The 26,157-nt window shown below is 40.6% G+C and overlaps 1 protein-coding gene across 1 annotated transcript in view; it reads right to left on the bottom strand.

The window, feature by feature from the left end:
• The window catches only part of vps50 (VPS50 EARP/GARPII complex subunit), a 203,554-nt gene that overhangs the window by 43,717 nt on the left and 133,680 nt on the right, over window positions 1-26,157 (bottom strand). The window contains exon 22 of the mRNA XM_041809537.1: window positions 14,723-14,803. Within this exon, the coding sequence (XP_041665471.1) occupies window positions 14,723-14,803 (81 nt within the window). The remainder of the gene's footprint in view (window positions 1-14,722; window positions 14,804-26,157) is intronic.

Here is a 26,157-nt window from a genome sequence, read left to right as displayed (position 1 = left end):
GGTTGGACTTTTCCAAAACTTCTTGGAAGGTGATTGGAGGAACGTTCTGTCAGTCACATTCATGACGAGCCAATCTGAGGCACATGACAAAATATGGTTGTAGGCATGCACCTCTCCTGAGCTGACATGCTACTGCTGCCACAGTTGTATAAAAAACAGCAGCTTCCCTGCTAAAACATGCTGTCGGTATGACTCTTAGCATGTGTTTTAAAATGAAATGTGGTCCAGTTCTGATTAAACTGTCACTTTCCCACAGCTGCATCCAAGCTAATAGCTACAACACCAGCAGTCACTGGATACATCGGCAAACCCCAGTCATAACGATTGCAAACTCATGCCAAAGCAGGCTGGGAGAAGAGTGAAAAAATCTTTTTTACACCATGAAAAGCTTTCAGTCCTGTTTTTACTCTTTATTTCATGCAGAGAGGTGGTTCAGTTCTGATTAAACTGCCGCTATGCTGTCGCTACATCTGAGCTAATCACTGCACTGGCGATAGCCATTGCAAATGGCTAGTTTATCTAAACCCTGCCCCTAGCTACCGCCTTGTTTGCCTCAAATGACGCTGATTGGGCCGAATAGCGTTCGGTTTGGCACACATGTTGTATATTGGAGCATTTCAAAATGGATTTGCCTGATTACAGACATGGACTCTGGCAAATTCATCTGCATAAGTTTCCCTGAAGGGGGAAAATGTACAATAAAGGCTGTCAAAATGGTTCATTCTTTGATTTTTTTTTTTCGACACTGCGTGTTTCACACATAGACTGTGGAAAGAATTGGACCAACCCTGTGTGACGTCAGTCGTCTGCTTACAATAGGCGGACTCCAGTGGCTTTTGAAGCCAATTGGGAGGCTTCCATATTGAAATCGCGGTCTCAGCCGAACTTAACACCCACCCACTAAGCGCAACTTCCTGTCAGCCTGCTAGCTAGCATTCCAGTTGACAGATATGGAGCCTCTGCTTGCCGAGCTATCTGTCAATCAAATGAGATGCACCAATCAGCTTTCATCCTAAATATAATCCAAACGATCATGGTACAAAAAGAAAATCACCCCCCCCATACAGTGGGAGTACAATAAGACACAAGCTAATGAGACATGTTTGGTGTTTTGAACCAGGCTGTAAACCAGTTTATTTTGTGTGTCAAAACCGGCTGTTTAACATGTGTGCAGACAGAACTTCCGGTGTTCCTGCAGCCAGCCTCTAGTGGACACTCGCAGTATAGCAATTTTTTGCACTTCTGCGTTGGCTCCATTTTTTAGGACCGGAGGTTGCCGCTTGGTGTGACACAATACCCATTATTTTTTACATTTGACTGTGTGGAAAGTACCGAATTTTTGAAGGAAAAAAAAAAGTTCATACATTTGTGATTTCAACACAAACCTGCCAAGAGTAGAGATACAGAGAGAGAGAAAGTGAGACAGCCATGGGCCATCAAAGTAAAGAAGGGGTGCTGTTGCTAAAGCAGAGTTGATGTAACAGAGGGAGAAGAATGTCATCCAGTCCAATTTGAAATTAAATACTAGGTCCAGATTACCAATTGTACCTCATTACAAGCAGGCACCATCATTAAATCAACATTAGCCTACAGTGATACAGGGAGTAAATGAAGAGCAAATACTGTTCTTTCCTTTATTCTGTGTGAACTCGTGATCCAGCTGCTTTGAGCGGAGCTGACCTTCACTGCATATCAGAAACTGAACCAGTGGGCGAGGGTCAGTAGAAGACTATGGAAATTACTGGTTAGTCTTTTGAAACCTTTAAATGAGAGCTTTGGATTTGAACAGAAAAGGAACAAAGGTAAGGGACTGTAATAATGACTCATTCACTCGCACCTTCAATACTAGAAAGGAAGATTTAACCTTCCAATAACCCAAAGAACTGCTGCCTTTAAAACACTAGCATCTGCAGAAAAACCCTAAGAATATATAATAGCTCTCATTTATCATTCTTAATTCAAAAAGAAAAATAAATGACCTTATTCTGAAAGGTACAGTAAACTCTGAGAGTTTAATAATGGAGTAATCACCCTTGTCATGATGGGAGCTTCCCACTGAGAGTTGAAAAGTGATCTCTCAGTTGAAGCATCTCAATCTACCATGATTGACTGCTAACTCCTCTCCACATCCATCCCACTGAGACTTATAGGCATGCTGAGTGGACCGGCCCGCCAGGCAATTACCATCAAGTGGATCCTATTGCACTTCTCTGTCACTCTCATACAAGAAATTTAGTTTTCATTAAATGAATGTCAAATGGAATTAGGGTCTTGATTTATTTTGTACGAAATTGCCCGAGTCTTCTAGGAATACATCTAGAAACTTCTCCCAAAGCTGCTGCTCTGCTCACCTGTCTCAGTCAACAAAAAAAAGACACAAGATGGAAATGACCAGAAATTCTTAGGTTGAAAAAAACAGTACAGGTACTCCTTAGAGGTCCTGCAGGGGCCTTACAGATTTTGGAAAGATAGATAAAAGCATTTAGACATGAGCAGAGCAATTCCAACAGTCTAGTCTGTCCAAAACAGCAAAAGAATAAACTGTTCCTTCCTGTCAAAATTAATGAACAATCTGCTCTCATTCATAACAAATGATCCCTGTTCAGCATTGACTCTTCAACAAAGTAGACAGTGGCAGCACTCACTGATATGCTCTGGTATAAATAAAGCACAAGTCAACCATGTGTTTCTGTTAATAAGTGCATGTCAATAATGTTTTTCTCCAGAGTGAGATCCCCTTTAATCAAAACTGAATACGTGTGTACATGGACACTGATAAAAATATCAATAGACATAAATCGCCCCTGTCATTCTGCATGGAATTTGTTCCAAATAGGCTGTTTCTGATCAGAACCTAACTATGATTATTTGTGCCTATGTAAATGTACACAACATTTCAGCCTCCTGACGATTACACAAGCAGGGACTGTGATGAAATTTGTTTTCACATACATGTACTTTAATGAAAAATTGCCTCCCGTTTGCAGCTACAACATCCTCCACTCTTCTTTAAAGGCTTTCCACAAGATTTGGAGTGTTTCTGTGAGAATTTTTTCCCATTCATTCTGTAGAGCATTTATGAGGTCAGGTTTGGCTCACAGTCTCTGTTCCAGTTCATCCCAAAGCAGGTCAATTAAGTTTCTTCCACAATGAACTCAGCAAACCATGTCTTTATAGTCCTTGCTTTGCGCTCTGGGGCACAGTTATGTTAGAATAGAAAAGGGCCTTCCACAAATTGTTGCCACAAAGTTGAAAGAATAGCTTTGACCATAATGTCTTGGAATGCTGAAGCGTTAAGATTGGCCTTCACTGGAGATAAGGGGTCTAGCCCAAACCCTGAAAAACAGCCCCATACCATTATCCCTCCTCCCCAAACTTCAAAGTTGGCACAATGCAGTCAGACATGGCATCCACGAAAACCAGACACGCCCATCTGACTGCTGCAATCCATCACTCCACAGAATACGTTTCCACTGCTCCACAGTCCCCTGTCGGTGTGCTTTACACCACTCCATCTGATGCTTGGCACTGGACTTGGTGATGTGAGGCTTGTACGCAGCTGCTCAGTCAGGGAAACCCATTCATGAAGCTTCCGCTGCACAGTGTTTGGGCTTATATGAATGCCAGGGAAAGTTCAGAATTCTTCAGCTATGGAATCAGCAGTGTTCGTGACTTTTACTCACAATGTGTCTTAGTTGACCCTGCTTTGTGATTTTATGTGGTCCTCTGCTTCGTTTGCTTCGTGCTGTTGTTCCTAAACACTTCCATTTTAATATCACTTACAGTTGACTGTGGAATATCCAGCAAATATGAAATTTCACAAACCATCTTATTGCAAAGGAAGCATCCATCACTGTACCATGCTTGAATACAGTGACCTAAAATAACCCGGTTATCAATACTGTCCTAGTATTGTTATACTGTTGTTCCAATTATTTGCAGATCATCACCATCCCTAGTGACATGAATGAACAGTTGGTGCTAGCAGAGTGTAATGCTAGTCATAGCTAGCAACCATTTTTTAAAATCTTTTTATTACTATGTGATTTTATTTCTTACTTCACTGTAATTGAAAATGGGTACTCTGTATCAGCCAAAATTCATATTTAATTGTGACCATTGTGAAGGAAAAAAATGGCATCTAAACGTCTCAACCGAGTATGACAGAACCACGGATGAACATTTGAAGCTATTGAATTATAGTGTGTAATTCTTCTCATTAACATGGCTGTCATAATGGATGAGTCATCTGCACAAGTTTCAAACAGGAAAATGAGTTACTCTATCCAAAGGGATTGACCGTTTCCTTGTCAGAACTGAGAAGCATGACCCACTGCTATCCATGAAGCGTGTATCTATGTGTGTCTGTGGGTGTGTGGTCACTAAAACCCAACAAAATATCGATACCAGAGCTACCCTGATGACTTGAGAATGAATAGTCACACCATGGAGCTTAATTATGATCTATAATCCCTGTCAGATGAGAATCCCCTCAGGCTGCTCTCTCCATTCAGAGAAAGAGACAGCAGGTCACAACACTGAGACACGTCTGGACAGTGATGTGCCCTCATGAGACACACAGAGCTAATGACTGCTGCAGCGTGAAAGAAATGTGTTGGGAATGTGTGTTGGACATGAGAGGCAGCATGCCAGAGTGTGTTAGCTCCACCAAGCTGGAGTAGCAAACCACAACCACAACACATGCTCGGAGATTATCACTTAGGGCAGGAAGAAAGTGAGAAAATTACACTGGCAAGCGAGAGATGTCTGTAATAGAGATATACAATGTAACTGTAGACCTGTATGTGTTTAAACTTTATATTCTCTGTTTGAATATATTGTCTGGTTTGTAAGAGTGTTTGTGTGCACGTTGGCAGGCCTCTTCCACTGCCGGATTACTGGTGCCAACCCGAAAATTACCCAGATTCTCATTCCTGTTTCAGAGCCAGGCCTGAAAAAGTCCCATCTCAAACTAAAGCTGAGCAGCCAGGAGTGACGCATGCACAAACACGTTTATTCAGCTCCCTGCAATTGTATGTTGAATTCAACAAGTGTAAAACAGAAAAGAAGACACTTGCAGCTGTACAATCAGTGCCAGGAACAGCCAAGGCTGGAGGCTTTATGTTTTCTGTTGTCAGTCTGTTAGCTCAGACCATATTTGTGAACCAGATATCTCAAAAGCATGTTGATGGGTTTTCTTCAAACTTTACACAAATGTCAACTCAGAATCAAAGATGATCTGGTTAGATTTTGGAGGTCAAAAATCAAAAGTCAAGGTCATTGGGCCTCATGTTTACCTCTTGCTTGGGAATATTAGGGGTGGGAAACATTAGTGGCCCCATAATACGATATTATCACGATACTTGGGTTACAATTCGATATTATTGCGATTTAAACAATTTGCAATACAGTGAGTATTGTGATACCATATATTGCGATATATTGTGATCTTTACCATTTTTTAAATTGTTTAGCTGATTTAGCATCAGTCTTGCCCTCATGTTTGTTGTATTCCCGCAGTTTTTAGTTTCATGTAGCCCTGCTTGCAAACCTCATGTGTCATGTCCATCTCATTCGTGCCTCGCTTGCATTCCTAATGTCCTTCCCCTGGTGCTGCCATGTTGAACTAACTTTCTTCTGCTCTATGACCGTCACCTCTGCTGACCTAACTGGACAAACAATTGTCCAAACAATTAATTTTATTTTTCCATTATCACAGACTTCAGTTCATCTTAGCAATTAATTTGAAAAAATCAATATTTGATGGATAAGAAGATACGATATATCACCAGATAAAATACCTGGATACTATGCTTTATCACTTTTTCCTCCCACCCCTAGTGAATATGATATCAAGAGAAAGCCTGGAAGGATTTTTGTCAACTGCTACAATGCCGATTCGAAGCAGCAAACAGGTATTTGAAGCTGCTGGAGTCCCATAAACCTCAAGGTGTAGGATCTTTCAGAGGCTTGCAGTCATGCATTACTTATTATTCAGCCACCCTTGACCAATGCTTACAAGCAGAAACGGTTGCAGTGGGCCCAGAAATACATGAAGACTCATTTTCAAAAAGTCTTGTTTACTGATGAGTGCCGCGCAACCCTGGATGGTCCAGATGGGTGGAGTAGTGGATGGTTGGTAGATGGCCACCATGTCCCACAAAGGCTGTGACGTCAGCAAGGAGGTGTTGCAGTCATGTTCTGGGGTGGAATCATGGGAAAAGAGCTGATAGGCCCCTTAGGGTCCCTGAAGGTGTGAAAATGACCTCGGCAAAGTATATAGAGTTTCTGACTGACCACTTTCTTCCATGGTACAAAAAGAAGAACCTTGCCTTCCGTAGCAAAATGATCTTCATGCATGACAATGCTCTATCTCATGCTGCAAAGAATACCTCTGTGTCATTGGCTGCTATAGGTATAAAAGGAGAGAAACTCATGGTGTGGCCCCCATCCTCACCTGACTTCAACCCTACTGAGAACCTTTGGAGCATCCTCAAGCTAAAGATCTGTGAGGGTGGGAGGCAGTTCACATCAAAACAGCAGCTGTGGGAGGATATTCTGACATCTTGCAAAGAAATTCAAGCAGAAACTCTCCAAAAACTCACAAGTTCAATGAATGCAAGAATTGTGAAGGTGATATCAAAGAAGGGCTCCTATGTTAACATGTAACTTGGCCTGTTAAGATGTTTTTGATTGAAATAGCTTTGATTTCAGTAAATATGACCTCCTAATGCTGCAAATTCAACAAATGACCATTTTCAGTTCTTTAAAACCTATAAAATGTTTGAAACTTTGTTGTGCATAATAATTTGGAACAGTGCATTCAGAGTTTTTCATTTTGAAAAAAAAAAAGTAGTTATCATTTTGAGGTTTGATAACCTTGAAAAGCAGATGGATACACCTGTTTCCTTGTTTTTCACTGGCGAAACCATCTTGCAAAGCTCCCACCTGAACTGTTTGGGCCCGGTTAGAAAGTGACAGGACCAATCAGCGACGAGGGGCAGCACTTTCAGGCTCAGCAGAGGCATGACGTAAACAAGCAGCAGCAAGAGCTGGTGCAGTTATGGAGGAAGAGCTTAGCGTGGATGCTGCTAAAGCCCCAGTTTTATTAGAACTTGATGACATTTCTTCATTAAAAGAAGAACAAAGAACAACAGTGAGTTGTTTTCTTTTCAAAAACGAAAAAAGAGTACTTACATGTATATAGTCACCATGTTTTGCTTTATTCCTCAGTAGCTGCACATGTGCAGCTCGATAGCAGCTATGTCACATGTTTTGTTGCTCTTATTGGCCCGTAGAGATGTGACAGACAGAACTTTCATCCAGTCACACTCCGAGTTTTTTAAATTCTCTGCCTTTTCTCAAACGTTTCCTATTGAAGCTTTCCCAGATGGATGTGTGAAACATCCATCTGGTGTGTCATGTTAGAGGTTTGATCAGTAAAATCTGAATTATGCTCTAATGGTTGATGACTTGAAAAGTATACTGACTGTCATTTGCATTGACTATTTAGTAAAATCAGGGAAAAATATCATTTCCATAACAAGTTGGAACATGGTGTCGCTGCAAGAATCCTTAAACCAACCAGAATGAGACAACATTTCTCTACCCAAACACTAGTCTCCTTGCTTCCCAGATGTTTACAGACTGTTGTTAAAATAAGAGAGGATGCTACAATGGTAAACATGGCCCTGTCCCTACTTTTTAAAGATTTTTTTCTGCCATCAGTTTCAAATTGAACTAATATTTTCACAAAATGGAGAAATGTGTCAGTTTCCACATCTGATATGTTGTTTATGTTCTAATGTGAATAACATATGGATTTATGAGATTTGCAAATCAAGGACATTCTGTTTTTGCTTAAATTTTACACAGTGCCCCAACTTTTTTGGAACTGGTTTGAGATGAACTAGCTGAAAGAATAAATATTGGTGGTAAACAATGAGGGCTTGCAGCAGCTCCCTCCACAATACTGCCTGAGGCTCAACAGCTGTCACAGCTGAACTTTCTGGCAGTGATAATATGGCCGCAGATGTGGTTCATGGCACTGTCCTGACATGGCACTGTCATCTGACCTGCCTGAAATCAGCACACACAAAGGACTGGACTTTTTTCAAGCAAGGATTCTAGGTTATTATTTTACACCCCAGGTAATTAATTCCAGGTGATAGATTTCAACACGGTGATGATGGCAGTACATGTGATTGAACATTATTTAACAGGTGTTTGACTGGGAAAAACGAAAAGGCAATTACATCCCTGCCACTCTAAGAAGTTTCTCCTGAACCTCACAACCTTCCAAACAACTCTCAATGAAATATCCAAAGTCAAAAGTGATTCAACTCCAAAATGAAACTGTCAAACCCAGGCGGGCTGTGGGGTTTTGGAGAGGTAATCAAGAATGATGGAGGCAGAGAAATGGAGCCTAAATGAGGGGATGATCTTTTACTTTTTCCCTATGGGGGTCCCAATTTAAGTCGAAGCCGTTTGGTACCAGGCACAAAATGAGATGGATTTCGCTTACCGCCGTTCATATGGGACTTGGAGTCATTACCAGCATATCGGTTTTGGAATCAAACAGTTGTGACGGTAAGTCAGGTGAACAAAACCGCAAGGATTCGAGGCTCAATTGAAATGCAGCGTGCAATTAACTTTATAATCTGTTTACAAATGAGGTCTACCCTGCGTCAATCTCTGGAGTGAGAGTGTGTATTAGTATGCAGGTGGAGGAGTGTGTTTGTATACTCTCTTTGAATACAGTCTTACTTTGGAGTGAAGATTCCCTATATGAAAAAAAGATTCATTAACCATATTGAAACTGGGTTTAAAAGTTATAAAGTATAAACTGCCTCAAGGAACTTTTTTCTTTTTTCACTGTGTGTTTTAGTGCACACGTCTGAGATTTTTGTGTTCAGGTTAACATGTGACACACAGAGCAGCAGAGAGAGCAAGACAGTAAAAGGGGAAAAAAAAGGTGAGCTCTGAAAATAGGGCATTTTCCCGACATTGAATGATTTATCACAACAGAGCTAAAAGAACTCTGCATATAGGAGAGAACACACTAAAAGCATTTGCGGGTACATTAGTGGGAGCATTTTGTGCAGTTTCAGCCTGTGGTGTTGTCGTCCCTCAGAGGACATGATCTCTGATGGCTACAAAGTGATATGATTAGGGTCATCTGTAATGCATGTGTAAGCATGCATGTGTTAAAGGTTGTGCATCATTTTCTTTCTTGTGTCTCTCTTTCTAGTTTATGCATTTGTCCACAACAGAAGGCAGCCAAGCTGATCTGGTATTTGAGAAAATCAGGTAAATTAGCCAGAGAATTACTATGGTGTGGATAATTTCTAAAAGTGCCCTTAAAATTATTTTAAGCTTTAATCATTTTCATTCTTTTTCCGACTCTCCTTTCTTTGCCTCTGCTTTCCAGCTTAATTTCCTTCCTCTTCTCCTCAACTCGAGCCCTGAGCAGCAAGGCTATAAACATCACAGCCATCACATCAAAATGCCATTACGCTGCATCGTCAAATAAACGCTTTGTTCTGAAAAGGTTATTTGAATGCTGTGTGGTCCTGACTGAGGAAAACGACTGATTGTATCTGAATGCAAAGGTGATGTCGGTCAGAAAACAATTCACTCCGTTCGCTTTACTTCCTATACCGGTGGGATATACATTAAAAAATGAGACAGGTGCAGTGACAGTGTCTTATTTGACTGTCATCTGCACTGACACAAACATTTGACAACTTAATACGGTCCAAAAAGAGAGGTCAAGTTTGCACGTTAAAGTTTTAACAATGCTCAAGAAGAGGAAACAGAGGAAACTAACTGGTACGTTTAATAGTCTGTCCTGCAGGCGTGTTTGTGCTGTCACCTGAATGTAAACATTAAATTAGAAAAGATATTTTAGGGAAAATGACAGAAAGCCCCATCGCTTCTCAGAAAATGAAAAAAGGAATTACATTATTCAAGATCCCACCATGGGGGAAGAATATATTTTACTTTTCATTTTCCAGGCTGGTGGAAGTTGTGAGGTATGATAAGAATCTAATTTAACTGTGGATAAGCAATATTGTCTTTTTTTGTTTCCCAATACAGCTCAAGGCTCTTTATTTGTTTAGAATAAAAGCTGAACTGATGTTCTCTGGTTTCAGAAATGTTCACTAACAAGCAACGGCAGGGTTCAATGTATGGAAACAGCTGATTACTAGACACAAGCAGTGGACATGGAATGACTAACAAAATACACAAGGGAAAATTTTGCTTTTACACACTAAAAGTCAGGTATACTGCTTGCAGCCTAGAATCTTCTGCAGGAAAATTTTTGTCTTGGGGAGCTGGTCTCTTTAAATTGTTTTAAAGTAGATTAAAGGCTTTGTTTTATATGATGACTTTCTGATCTGCGACTTTGGATTGGTTGATCTTTCCTGATTAAATAAATCTAAATAAAATAAATAAATAAACGCAAAGCAATGCAGATATATTCAGAAATATTTAAATTATTACCAGAACTTTTGTACTGAATATAATTGCTTACATCTAGTTCGTGTTTTGTCTGACTCTGACTCAAACTGCATTTTAGCAGCTCTCCAAATCAAATATCCAGCATTTTAACAGTGTGTCACATCTTTAACGTACTACACTATGGATCGCTACGGTGACAATAAAAATAGAGGCATATGGAAGGATGCAGGGCCATTTCAGTGGGTCGCAAATTTGTGTCTGGTAAATAAAATAGAGTTAAAATTTTAGCGGAGCGGTGATCTGCACAGGTCATGGATCCGCTCCATTTCTTCACAAGCAGCCAGGCCAACGATTTCAAAGTGTCAGGAGCATCTCTGTGATCTTTGTAACTGCCACAAACAACGATGTTTTCCTGATGTAACTTGTACATTTTAGGGAGGCATGAAATTGGATTTTTATCAATATCTGATTTGGTTGATAATTACAAATCGGTTTTAGACGATATCAGTATGGACACTGATATTTCAGTGCAGCTCAGACCTAAACTTCAGCCCTTAAAACACTTTAACTTGGGAGGAATGATGAATAAAGATAAAGATTTCAGCTAACAAAGGTCTGTTGGTCCAGCCAAAAAATTCCACTAACTTATTTCTTCCTATGGTCGATATTTACAGCTGAAATAGGCAGATTTTTATTGGTTGTAAATATCGGCAGACATTTTCATATCTGCTGATACTGATATCATGCTGATAATATCATGCATCCCTTGTAAATTTTGGTTGTGTTTTAGAGATCTTGAGGAATTATCTGATTATTATTAGAACACCATCTTTCTTATCCTGAGGAAAAGAGACATATTAGTTAAAATCTTGAGAAAAAAACTGAACTTTAACCATCATTATGGGAAAACACTGTAAAATAGAATCTAATATTGACATTGTGCCACAATTTTGGATGCCACGGCCTGCTTTTGAGTCCACACCTCCCAGTTGAGAACCACTAATTGATAAAAGGACAGGTTTTTTGTTTTTTAAATACTCAATAATATTCTTATTAGCCACATCTGATGCAGGCTAGTGTGGCTCTTTTTAAGATATACAGTATTTTGGGGGCTTTTTATGCCTTTATACAAAGAGGAGGACAGTGAGTCAGAAACAGGGATGAGAGACGCAGGAAAGGAGCCACAGGCCAGATTTGAACCCAGGTCACCCTCGTGCGTGGGGTGCACCTTAAACCACTAGGCCCTCTGCGCCCTGGGATGGACGCTTTAAGAACAGTGTCCAGGTAGCATATGCAGGACTGTGCTTAAAACCACGACAGACAGAGCCATTGTACCCTGCAGTTTAGATAACTAAAAAACATACACAAACAAACAAACAAACAAAATAAACAACAACAAAACATCAGGGAGAGGAAACAGAGGATTCTAAAAACTAGGGATGCACAATATAAAGTGTGCGATAATGGTATTGGCAGATATTAGCTAAAAAATTAATTGTTAGTATGTGCAGAAATTAAAATTTTTTCCTGGAATTACAACAAATATTTTGTCTATAAAAATCAGCCTGTTATCAACTGTAAATATCGACCCTATGAACAAATATGTGAGTGAGTTTTAGACTTTTTCTTTATTTATCATTATTTCCTACATTTTAAACTGAGTTTTAAGGACTAAAATTGGTGATTTTTTTCATCTTCAAACCTTCAATTGTGTGTTTTAAGGATTGAAGTTTTAGGTCTGAACAATATTTAAATAGTGGTATCAGTACTGGCTTAAATAAATTTATAAATACCAGCATATTGGATATCAGCAAAAATCCAATATCATGCATCTCTACTAAAAACAGAGGCTAAGCACTTTGGATGTATTTCTCGTTTGTTGTGCCAAAAACTTCCACAACTACAATTTAATCACAGCTAATACTTCCAGGGGTCGGGGTTTAACTGAGTTTAAAGAACAAGGAAGGCAGACAAAATGAAAAGCAACACATAGAAGCAGTTAACTTTGTCTGCTGTGTTGCAAAGATGGGGGAAACTTCCAGTGATGGATTAAAAGTGACGAAACACTTGAAACCACAGTACAGTCTGTCAGCCTGTACTTTCTTGAGGTGCTCTGCCTGGCCTTGAAGAATGTATGAGAACATTTATCACCAGAGTTAAAGGATGTAAAAGTGACGAGCTTCACGAGGGAGCTATGATCACAGCACGGTACAGGGTGGACTAAAAATGCTCACAAGTCACACACATTTGCTACTCGATTTCACCTGCTTTCCAGGAAAAAAATTCATCACTCTACTATGGTGTGTGAGATTTTCAGAGACAGCACTAGCAACATAAAAAAGCAACAGACAACAAAGGAACACAGCTTCGGCTGCTTTGCACATGCAGTGCAACTCGATGAAGGTTCACTGACAGCAGAGGGTGAGTCATGCTCACGTAGTACATAGAAAGTGGGGCAGATCATGATAACAGTTTAAATGTATTTGTTTGAAGTTATTTTACAAAGTTATAAAAGCCTGATGCTGCCTTACACACAAATAATTCCCAGTCTGATCCTCAGAGGGATGAATATAGGTTATTAGACCGAAAGTGTACCAGCAGATACAAAGAGTACAGATAAGGGATCAGTATCAGAGATTGAAAAAGCTGAATCAGTCAATCATAAGGCAGTCCCAAAAAGTCTTGTGTGACTTTTGGAGACTTTAATGATTAAACCTACACCAGTAAACCTGACAGTGAACGTCTTTTTATCCATTTTAATCAAATTACATCAATTAAGTATCTACACTTTGGCACATGTAGCTGTTAGAAGCTCTGGTTAACAGTATGTGTAGGATTAATAAAAGAAATGTCACCTGCAAAACACTATGGGCAGTGCATTATCTTTTTTGTATGGAATCTAAAAACAAGAATGCAGATGTTATCCAAATCTGCTGTCATGCAGCATCTCTATGTTCTCAGCCAAAAATGTCCGTAAATCCAGGTATATCTCTTACTTTACTTATCTTGTGCAAACGCACCACAACTAACACTGATGTCAGGGGGTAATTCATTATTATCAGAGTTCCCCAGGTAATACTAATCCAGTGCGAATAGTGCCAAAGTCCTCTACTTTTGTCTTTGATTATCTGTTCTTCAAGAAGAATCTTCAAGACTTTGGTATAAGTTGGGTGGTATGAAATCTAACAGAGGCTATGTCCTGTTTTAACACAAGTTTTTTGTGCATAGACTGCCAATTTACTGCATACTTTCTAAGCTCTAAAGGATAAAAGATGCAGGATGTGTACCCTCCAATGTCTACAGTGCCTATAAAAAGTTTTTATCCCCTTGGATGTTCAACAGAGGTCCAGCCTACTGGAGCTAGTAGTCTCACAATCAGTGAAATGGGGATCATCTGAGTGCAGTGAATGAGAGAGAAGAGGCTGAGTCAAAGCCCAGAGCTCAACTGATGGAGAATTTGTGGCTAGACTTGAAAAGGACTGTTCACACTTGATTGCTGTGCAACCTGACAGAGCTTGAGCAGTTTTGCAAAGTAGAATGGAGCAAAATTGAAGCATCCAGATGTGCAAGCCTGATTGAGACCTATCCACATAGATTAGTGCTGTGATTGCACCCAAAGGTGACTCTACTAGATTCTGACATGAAGGGGTGAATATTTATGACGTCACTTATTCTACATTAAATATCTTTATTTAGTTTACATTACTTTGTAGAAAAAGGGATAGCTGTTTTGACCATGGTTAATTTATAAAATGAATAAGGGGGTAAAACAACCAAGGAGGTGAGTTGGTGCTGTATGCTTAAAGAAGAAAAGTAAGGGAACATGTGCAGAACCATTTACCAGAAAAGAGAAACAGTCCAGGAAGACACTTTGGATAAAAGTGTAGTATGTGTATACAGCAGCAGGCTAATTGTCATGATGCAGTGTTACACAACGGAGCAGCGATTTAGAGCTCTAATGGAATAACACATATCCACTCTGGAAACATGGAGGTGTGTACGTGTCAGTGACCACTGGCCAGATAATGACAACCCATAATGCATTTTGTGGCAGTGTGGGCAGTGGACACTTTCAACACTAGGACCACACATATGTTCAAGTTGGATGGAAAAATAACACAGACAGGGGCATAAAAAGGAGAGAGGTACATGAGGACGAAGGGGACTAAGGGGGCATGTTTGTGTCAGAAGAGATAGAGACAATGATTGATGGAGAAAAAGTGAGGAGATGGGAAGGTAAAAGAGAGTTCAGTCTTACCACGTCGATGAGGCTCTCCTGGATCCGATTCAGCGTGGTTCTTAGTCTGCTGCTGATAAGGCCCATACCCGATGACTCATACTGTAGATAGACACACACATATGCACACGCAATTAAGAGTCTGCAGAAACGTGTAAGTGTGAAAGCACATATGCACAGATAACATCTGCTTCCATCTCACATAGTGGAGAGGACAGAATTTTCACCTTCTTATTTTGGTAAGTTTTAATGATGTAAAAGGAGAAGAAAGTGGAAGGAAAAGGCGTCAAAATCACACCAGCTACAGTGGCTAACACACTACAGGTGAAAAAAGAGGATTCAAAGGTTGATATCTCAGCAAACTCAACATCTAAATGCTTCTGAAATTACTTTCAGATGCACTTGATGTCACTTAAAAATTCACGCACAGTTTGGGGGAATAAAATTAGCAACAGCACTCACAAGGTGGGACAACCCTGTTAGATTTACTCTTACCAAGCAGGCAGGGCCCACCACCCTGACAGCACCCGCCTCTCTGCCACCGTGAGACGGCAAAGACGGGCTCGGAATAGGCTATGGATGATGAACGGACAGCAAAAAGGAAAACAAGACACAAAATCTCGAATTAAAGAAGAAGCATTAAAGAAAATGTAAGTGCCAAAGAAACAGAATTGGACAAATAAAAGAATGAATGGCTATGATTAGTCACACAATGTGAAGGACTTAAAAACACTGCTTTGTTTTCTTCTGTTGTAACTCAACAAAAAACTTCTCTCCTGTCAGGTTTCTTATGAATTCGTAATCTTACTGCCTGGATGCATGATTGTTTGCTAATTCGTGCCCATTCAATCCCTGGTAATTGCTGCCTGTGTTTAAGAGACTGAAATAGCAAAAGTTTTAGTTAAAGTCTTCCTAATAATGAACTTTTAAATGTATAAAAGGCTTCAAAAGTGACTATTTTTAGATGTAAGTGATTGATATATTTTTGGTATGCCTTGATAAACTCTGACACTTCAGAGTGTCTGACTGCCGATGAGACATGCAGAGTGGACGAATATAAAATCAAACCCAAGTCTGAAACATTTACATGTGAGTTTACATGCCTGATTTTAAGAGTTTAAAAATAGAGACAATTAAAAGGAAACGGCTGTGCTTTCTTAAACGCACAGTATACCAGAGGGCTCTCAGTCAAAACAGTACAGACCAGCTGCTGAGCACTGTGCAAATTAAGGACTTGATTCAATAAAACTGCTCTCTACATGGTGTATTTATTAAAAAATAAAACACTTTTTAAATCAATTTCACATAAAGAAAGAGAGAAAGCTGTCAAAAGCAGACCCTGCATCCAAGTACTCTTGCAAGTCGTGAGCAGCATTAACCACAAAGGCCATTTTTAACAGATTTTCTCCCTTATGTTAAATTCATCCATGAAATAAAAACGTTAGTTACTGTTTTTTTTTTTTGATACCCTGTATAGGGCAGAGTCCTGAATTAAAAATGGGATGTGAGGGACAGGGGCCTGAGCAGCACACATCTACTTGTCATTTTGCCTGAGAGCTCCCTGGTGGTGGAATTTCTAAGTGTGCATTTAGTATTTGTTCTCGAAAATGTATGAAACATTTCTGTTGGCTTCTGTTATCACCCTCATATGGCCCCTAACCTTCAGCAGCAGTTTCCAGCATTTACACTAACACTTTGGAAGCAGTCAATCTGTGTGTTGATGGTTGTTTTTAGTTTTGCAAGCCATATAATTTAGAAGTAACAGTATTAATATTAGTCTGTTACGTAACAAAAACTCCCCACAGGATCTTTAAAAGTCACACATTTTAACCTTTAAAGACAAGTTTATATTGGTCTCAGAGGTCTCAAAAACATGCATGTGAATTTGTTGCTTTAAAAAAACTCCAGTATTGGATTTTTGCATGTCTAAAAAAACCCCCCTCTATTTCAGTCCTGCTCAGAACGAGCTGTTTCTGTGTCTATAGCTTTAAATGTAATGAGCTGTCTGACTCTGCCCCTGACTCCGCCTTTCTCAGGAAATGGATTCGGCTCAATAGATGTGGCTCTCCTGATCCTCCTCCCAGGAGAGGAGGGTGGAACTTTCTTCCAAGCGGGGATGGCCAACCTAACCTGGGGGTGGTGCTAACTCCCCACATGACATCATGAGTGGAAAATCTGAGAACAGCTTGTTTCCGCACACATTTCACATTTCCTGTCCTGGTGGACAGGCCAAGGGCACGTATTTTTGTTAGAAAAGCCTGAAAAGGTGTATTTTGCATAATACGTGACCTTTAAATGAAGTAAAATGCAGTGCTTCAAGTGGGCTGAGATGCACCAGTACACTGTGCTGTAACTTTTGAATGTTATCCTTCTCAGCAGCGTCCAGTACATCCTCATGTCCTCTCTACAGCCTACAGCTTTAATTAATGATTCATGATAGCATCTATCTTAGGAATGTAAAGCAACTGAAAATTTTCAGGTTGAATAATTCAGGATTTCTCTAGTTTATTGTGAGTAGTAATGCCCTATGAAAAGCATTTAAAATTCCACTATTTTTCATTAAAACTGGTTTGTGTCATTTTGGATTTTTCTGCTGCCTTAAAGGGTAAGAGATTTCCAGTTTGGACACAGACCTGCTTTTACAGGTATGTTTTAGACAGCATGAACTTTACCACAGAAAAAGGAACTTGTTATGGACTGAGAAAGAAATGAATGAAAAGTAAAAACGTAACTGTTTGATAATACAAAGTTCAGCTGACTTCTGACTTGTCGACTGAGCTGTCTGAGTTTTTTAAGTGAAATGAGACATTAAGGAGCATCATTGGAATTATTGTACTTCACTGTTGCTGCAGGGAGACAGTGACCTTGTTTAACCAAAGTTTTTGGAAAGCGACAATAAAGCCTGCAATTGATTAAAAAAATGAGCACACTAATTTTGGATCTGTTAATGATGATTAATGCGATTAATCTTGACATCCCTCATCTCAATAGATGCATTACCATGGCTCACGGTGCACTTCTGTCATGTGCCTAACCTTCGCCTTGGTGTACAAATTCAAGTAAACTGATCAGTGACTGAGTTGGAGGAAAACTGGAGGTCTGAGGCAAAGTCAGTTCATAAACACAGCAGGGACTCAGGGTGTCAGTGAGTAAAGGGGCGGCTTCATCTCTAGATTTGGTGCTAACAAATAAATTGACTGTGTGAGAAATTTTGATATTATTTATGATCCTTTTTATTTATAGATATAGAATTTTGTTTAACTGTTTTATTTTTATTCAGCTACATATTATGCTTTGTTTCTTAAGATTTGTTTTATGTTCTGCTTTTATTTTGAAAGGACAGGACAGTGGACGGCGTAGGAAATCAGACAGAAAAAGTCAGAAATACAAGGAGTATGAACCTCTAACAGTAATAAGTAATGTAATGAACACAAAACAGTCTATTTCAAATGTTGAGTCTAATGGGGAAATATCATTTTATTAGTGCTATTTTATTTAAGGAGCTTTATTGTTTAATACTGTTTTGTTCACCACATACATGTAGTTTATTTTGTTTTTTTGTCATGTCCATGTCGACACTGATCAGCTGGCTGTTATTAAGTGTTGGTGTGACATCTGATCCATATGGATTTGACCTAGAAGTGACTGTTTTTGGCTTTTCTTTGTAGATAAAAAATAAATCATGTACTGAGTTCAGCTATATCAATGAGACATGATTTTTGGTCCGTATCGCCCATATTGGTTCTGTGATCATGTGGCACGCTGACGACAGGTGAGGAGAGTTAATACCAGCACTTATTTTTTCCACCTAAAGCACTTGCAGAAAGTTGCAAAAAGTTGCATTGTCCTCATCGTCCTGGAGTTAAAATGCATTACACTGCCTTAAAAGATCTGACATTTAATAAGACTTTACCCTCCTACGAGTGAAGATGTTTGTATCTAACATAATAGTCCTTAAACCTGCCTCATTCTCCATTGTTAGAAAGGTGACAAAAAGCTATTAGAGTGTGGCAACTTTTATTCTCTTCTACGTCACAGCTGACTCTGATTGTGTAAGCACCTTGATTAGCATAAAAAATGTATAACCACTACGAGGAAGTGTCTGTGGGAGTTGTGACTCAAGACTGAAAAAAGAACTGCTCAGAAAAATCATCTTTTCTAGTGTGACATACTTTCCAGCTCTGCTTCACACAACTTTCCACTTCATTGTTTAAGTAGCTTGTCTCTCTCCTCTTGTCTTTCTGTCATTATGTTGTAGAATAGAGTGTCACAGTGCAGTCATTCGTCTTTATTTTCACCCCATCTTTTAGTTCACATCTTTCTCTGTCTTACTCAATTCTTCTTCTTTCTCATCTTCGAATAGAAGATGAGTGAAACATTCAAGTCCACGGGGCAGAGCTTTCCCTAACTTTGAAACATTAATCACTTTTTCAAATAATGTTTGCTAATCTGCCTCTCAGCAGAAATCTGAGTTATTAATGATGATGGAGAATCTCTGAGCCTGGCACATAATGCATCTTTGGCATACGAGCGACAGAGTCAGTAGTGCTGCTCAAGTTGACGGGACCAATATACACAGATAATGGGGCTATTTACCCTTTTGAATATTAATGTCACCCATTACTCTTCAAGTGAATGAGCTCTATCTTGATTCTGGCAGTGTAAAAAGAGCAGAGCCCAGGTCAAAATACCAGGATGTGTGCACAGAAATCTCCATAAGCTGTTTAAAAATTCATGGGGACATTAGCATTTTAGTGTAGGTGCCTCTTGAGAGAGACTATTCATGAAGTAGGAGGGTTCATGAAATTACACATAATGAGGACTAAAGGTACAGTGCAAAAAAAAAAAAAGGAGTTTAAGAGAGAGATTCCCGAAGAGAGATGAAAAGCAGCAAGGGAGTAACAGGAGAGAGAAACGCAGAAGTGATGAAAGATGAGTGACGCTGAGAGAGAGGAGATCATACAAGAATAAGGAACTGTGCTGCAAAAAAAAAAAAATATATTAAAAAAGAATGAGGAAATTACACAGCGTATATGTATGAAGAAAAAAAGAGCTACAGAAAGAATTCACATTAAAGAAAAGCAAAAGTGACAGAGGAACACTCACACTCTTCATATTTGTACCCACAGTGGTGGGATTGAGACACATGAGAGAAGCAACTGCTTCACAACTTGTCACCTCACAACCAGTGTGCCGACTTTCTTCATCGCACACAGAAACAAACAAGCCAACGTGTATGGCAGCAACTCCCACAGAGCGTGTTCATCCTCTTTATCTCTTCCACCATGAAGGGACAGAAGTCATTTTGTTGCTATCATTACCATTTTCCCTGAGGGCAATGCTGCCACAAATGATGTTATTCTTTCTTTGCGTGACGCCCATAAATGACATGATCATCTTTAGATGGAGTGTGACACTGGGCACGGAGACTGTAACCTATCCTTCATGGGACATTTTTACCAACGCAGACAGCAATAAGAAAAGATGAAAGCAGCGGTAGTCTTCTCATCTTACTGTATATCAACCAATAAACATGAAAAATGCATAAATCAGCTCTTAGAAATAAATGCAAGCAGCTTTCTTGAAGCACTACTCCTCTTATGCAGCACAACAGCAGGCTATGAAGAGGGAACTTTTATGGGTATTACCTGTGGGTAAAGCTAAGTTCTTTGTTTTTAATAGCAGTGTACGAGATACCACACACAAGGCCTGAATGCTGCACAATGAAATACCTGTGGGTTTTTTACCTTTTTTTAAGTGATTTTGTGCCTTTCATAAATCAAAAGATGAACATACCAGATTCAAACAGGATTTTGTGCATTGCTGAATGCATCTTGACCAAGAGGCAATGAAATCACAATGCAATCTTTAAAAAATTACAGCTTCTCAAGTTTCCCTTTATGGTTGACTCCAAAAGCGAAAAAATCCCCATAAGACCCCATAACAAAATCTCATTTTTACAGCAGACATAAACATGATTCAGCCCAGTACAAAACACAGTTATGGTCTTTGGTGCTCCAGTGCAGCCCAGAAGCACCACACCACTCCACTTTATTTCAAATATGCTGCAGCTCTATTTTTGGCGCTAGCCACCGCCAAACCACATGGATCCAAATAGAGCAGATTGATCCACACAGCAGGAAAAACACGCTTATTATCCAGTCAGCCACAACTATCATACTATTAGCATTATTATGATTTTTATCATTACTATGATTAATCTTTATTAATTGAATGTAATTATTTTTTTGTATTATGACTTTTTTATCTCTACACATTTTAGTTGTTTACATTCTTTTCTTACTGTTTGATTTGTATTCCTTTCCCTCTCTTCCTAACATTTTAGATGTTGTTACATTCTGGTCCTTAGGTCTCTTTTTATGTAGTTGGTGTTGCCTGATTCTGGGTTTTTAATTCTTGGTCTTAACTCTTATTCTGGAATTTTACATATCTGGGTTTTTTATGATGCATTTCTAACTTGACATGTTTTTGGGCTCTAGAATGTGTCTACTAGGATGATAATGATTTTGGGGTTACAATGCTGCCTCGATTTTTCATTTCAAATAAGATAGTATTATTACTATTACAAAATACAACACGATGCACTGACTCCCAACTGTAAATTATCACGTCTAATCCTGCAGCACAGGTAAAAGATCACTGGGAGGACACTGGGTCACGGAGCTACAACGGTGACCTTGACGAGGACTTTTGAGGTGAAAGACTGAAGAATTTCACATGAAACTGCACATCCTCGTAGCAAACATTAACCTTTTAACATCACAATGCACTCAAAACCATGGAATCATGACCTTCATTCAAACCCAAAAAGGCAAAATAATCCACCGTTGACATACTATTCCTGCGTGAACTCATAGTTCTCCTGTGATCTGTGCCCTTTTGTCTCAAGCTGATCAGGGTGAAATGCTATAGAAATACCTGCAGTCTATGAGGTCACACACCTTCAGTCAGAGCAAAACCTGCAGCGCTGAAGAGCATGGTGCAGCAGGTGTATGTGGAAATTATGGGTTAGCATGCACTATTGTCTTCGCCGTGCACGATTGCATTGCAACTCAGTTGAAAAGCAATTTTTTTCTCAAATTTGTTCCTAAGGTGGCTACATCGTGCTCACGGAACTTGGAAAACTAAATCTGCCTGTATGTTAAATGATACTAAATTAAATAGCATCACACTCGTACCAAGTTTGTTTTACAATGTTACAATGTTACAATGTCATTTAGCAGACGCTTTTCTCCAAAGCGACGTACATTTGAGAGCAAGAACAACACAAGCAATGATCTAGACAAGAAGAAACAACATCAGTAAGTGCCATCAAGTGCTTCAGGTTCAATTGGACGCAAGTGCTGCCGTGTAGAGTTTAAGGCAGAGTACCAAAATATACGTTGTTTATGTAGTTTTTTTTTTTTTTTTTTTTTTTTTTTTTTTTGTTTGTTTTTTTTTTGTTTGTTTGTTTTTAGACAGCAACAATGAATCAAGGAAAATGTGGGATCACTAATTGCCATTCATTAGGCTTCACAACAACTATTTACCAAGTACCAAGTGCTGGATCATTCCCAAAGAGCTGGGTAAAGAAATCCCAGAAGTAGAGCAGGACAGTGCGAGCTAACTATAGTTGGGAAACTCATTCAACCACTGGGGACAGCAGTGGAGAATAGTCTGGCTGAGACTCAATCTACTACTGGGGACAACAGTAGAGAATTGCCTAGCTAAGTGCAAAGTGTTCTCTGAAGAGCTGGGTCTTTAGCCTTCTCTTGAAAGTAGACAGGAGTCTGTAGATCGAATGTAGTTGGGTAATTCATTCCACCATTTAGGGACAACAGAGGAGAATAGTCGGGCTAGTGGCTTAGGAGCCTGATGCGCTAGAAGTACCAGTTGCCTTTGGCTGGCTGAGCATAGTGGGTGAGAGGGAGTGTAGACCTGGATGAGGGACTCCAGGTAAACAGGAGCAGTTTAGGTTACGGCTTTGTAAACAATGATTAGAGTTTTGAATTTAATGCAAGCCACAACGGGATGCCAGTGTAGAGGGATGAAAAGAGGCATGACATGAGCTCTCCTGAGTTGGTCGAGGGCCAGACGTGCTGCTGCGTTCTGGATTGTCTGCAGAGGTTTAACTGTGCATGCAGGGAGGCCTGCCAGTAATGAGTTACAGTAGTCAATACGTGATATTATAAGAGCCTGTACTAGGAGTTGTGTAGCATGCTCTGTCAAGTAGGGTCTGATCCTCTTGATGTTGTAGAGGGCGAAACGGCAGGACCGAGCAATCGAGGCCACATGGAGCTTGAAGGTTAGCTGGTCATCAATCATGACACCCAGATTCCGGGCTGACTTAGTGGGCAAGAGATTATTTGATCCAAGCTGGATACTGATCTGCGGTTCAATAGTGGGACTGGCTGGGATGATAATGAGCTCAGTTTTGGGCAGGTTGAGCTGAAGGTGACATTCCCTCATCCATTTAGAAATATCAGCAAGGCAGGATGAGATCCGAGCTGAGACAGTTGTGTCATCTGGTGGAAAGGACAGGAATAGCTGTGTGTCGTCTGCATAGCAGTGATAAGAAAAGCCATGGGAGCGGATGATTGCACCAAGTGAGGTGGTGTATATTGAGAAAAGTAGGGGACCAAGCACAGACCCTTGAGGCACCCCTGTTGATAAGCCATGCAGTTTAGACACTCCTCCCTTCCATGATACTCTAAAAGATCTCCCTGTGAGGTAGGACTTAAACCACTGTAGGGCAGATCCTGAGATACCAAGTGAAGAGAGTGTGGAGAGGAGGATTTGGTGGTTTACTGTGTCAAAGGCAGCAGACAGATCCAGCAGTAAGAGAACTGAGGACTGACCAGCTGCTCTGGCCAAGCGAAGTGATTCCGTTACCGACAAAGTGCAGTTTCAGTAGAGTGGCCCGCCTAAAGCCAGACTGATTCTGATCAAGTAGATCATTGTTCTGCAAGTGTTCTGAGAGCTGGTTGAAGACTGTGCGCTCCAGTATTTTTGATAGGAATGGGAGAAGTGAGACCGGCCTGTAATTTTCAACCAGGGCTGGGTTGAGAGTGGGTTTTTTGAGCAGTGGTGTAACCCGCGCTTGCTTGAAAGCAGCTGGGAAAACACCTGTGGACAGAGAGGAGTTAATGATACAACTCACAGCAGGGCTGATTGTGGGCTCAATCGCCTGCAAGAGATGTGATGGTATCGGATCGAGGGGACAGGTTGTGGGCTTAGAGTCAAGCAGAAGCCTGGTGACCTCGCTCTCACTTAGTGGAGAGAATGAGCTAAGTGATGCATCACTAGCTGGTGGCAGAAAACTGAGTTGGACAGGCTCAGAGAATTGGTTGCTGATGGCAGAAACCTTGTCAGTGAAGTAGGAGGCGAACATGTCTGGAGTCAACATACTGGAGGGTTGTGGGTTTGAAGGAGAGAGGAGCGAGTTAAAAGCAGAGAAGAGTTTGCGTGCATCAGTGGCAGCACAGATCTTTGATTGATAGAACGCCTCTTAGCAGATTTTAGAGCAGAGGTAAAACAGGACAGTTTTTGCTGATAAGCACTCAAGTCAGTGGTTTGTTTGGATTTACGCCATTTTCTCTCTGCCGCTCTGAGCCCTGCCCTTTGGGTTCTGATGACCTCAGTGAGCCAGGGACAAGGTGGAGTATTACGAATAGGCTTAGACACCAGAGGGCAGAGTTTGTCCAGAGAGGAGGTCAGTGAGGAGCAGAATGTGTCTGTGGCCTCGTTAACAGTGAGTGTGAAGGACTCGTTACATGAGGCTAGTGCAGCTGAGACCTCGTCAGACAGCTGTGTTGGGTCAAGTGACTGAAGGTTTCTGCGGTATGATCTTAACTGAGTAGTAGATTGTTGAAGTTCAGGTAAGCCAAGTGAGAACTGAATGAAGTAGTGGTCAGAGAGGTGAAGTGGTGTTACACTCAAATTAGCCGTGGAGCAATTGCGAGTTAGAATCAAATCCAGTGTATTACCAGCCTTGTGTGTAGGAGGCGTTTGAACCAGTTCCAAGTCAAAGGAGGACAGTAGTGAAATAAAATCAGTAGCCTGGGCTCTATCCAAGTGGATGTTCATGTCACCCATGACAACCAATGGTGTGCCATCATCAGGGATGTCTGAGAGTAACATGTCCAGTTCCACAATAAAGTTGTCCAGGTGACCCCCAGGTGGGCGGTATACCACAACCATGTAAGCCTTTATTGGGGCAGTGACCTGTACTGCATGATATTCAAATGAGGTGTTATTGTCCAAGGGTTTGAACTGGCTGAAGTTCCAGCTATGAGAAAGAATAATGCCTGTGCCACCTCCTCGGCCAGAAGAGCGAGGTGTATGAGAGAACACTGCATCAACTGATAGAGCAGTTGGTGTTACAGTGTTCTCAGGACGGACAAGTTTCTGTCAGGGCTAGGACCTGAATGTTAGACAGTTTAGTGAGGGAATTGATGAATTCTGCTTTGTTAACTGCAGACTGGCAGTTCCAGAGGCCAACTGTGATAAAAGGTTGTGGAAAAGAGGCATTCTGCAAAGTGGATAGATTATGCAGGTTTCGTTTTCTGTAACTGTTGTGCTTCTTTCTGTTCCCATATATGACTTGTATTTTTTGGTTGCACATGTTGCGTTAGACTGCTGGGGTGCGTTAGACTGTTATGAGGCAGTGCTGCCTGTCTGTGGCCTTGCTCGGTGGACTCGCACAGGTAGACTCGCTGGTCTTTACCCAATGTGGTCTTCACACAATTGGGCTTCCACAAGGGCTGGCGCTTACGCTGACGCTTCAGCGCAGTCTGTGTACTTATATAGAGAGATATGCCACAGATGTGCACAATTGAGTTGATTGTGCACAGCCGCTAACCGCCCCAGCTGGCAAATTTAGATTCAAACTCTCTTAAAGCTTGGACTACAGTGAAACTCCGCCCCGGCAGTTTACACTTTTAGCAATCAATAGAGGGAGCCACAGAGCGTCAACTGCCTCACCTATTGTTGCAGAGAGAGTGAAACTAACACGTTCAGCCTAAGCAAAACTGCCAACAACCTACTTCCAACTGAAACAACCAAAAGCAGATTCCTCTTACCAAGTAGCTTCTCCCTTCCTATCTCAAAGATCAGAGCTTGTTCTGCTGGCAAATTTAGATTCAAACTCTCTTAAAGCTTGGACTACAGTGAAACTCCGCCCCGGCAGTTTACACTTTTAGCAATCAATAGAGGGAGCCACGCGTCAACTGCCTCACCTATTGTTGCAGAGAGAGTGAAACTAACACGTTCAGCCTAAGCAAAACTGCCAACAACCTACTTCCAACTGAAACAACCAAAAGCAGATTCCTCTTACCAAGTAGCTTCTCCCTTCCTATCTCAAAGATCAGAGCTTGTTCTGCTGGCAAATTTAGATTCAAACTCTCTTAAAGCTTGGACTACAGTGAAACTCCGCCCCGGCAGTTTACACTTTTAGC

Source organism: Cheilinus undulatus, linkage group 16 (assembly GCF_018320785.1).
Source record: "Cheilinus undulatus linkage group 16, ASM1832078v1, whole genome shotgun sequence".
Classification (NCBI taxonomy): Eukaryota; Metazoa; Chordata; class Actinopteri; order Labriformes; family Labridae; genus Cheilinus; species Cheilinus undulatus.
Note: the sequence above shows the minus strand (reverse complement) of the source record. Positions and strands in the feature narration are given on the sequence as shown.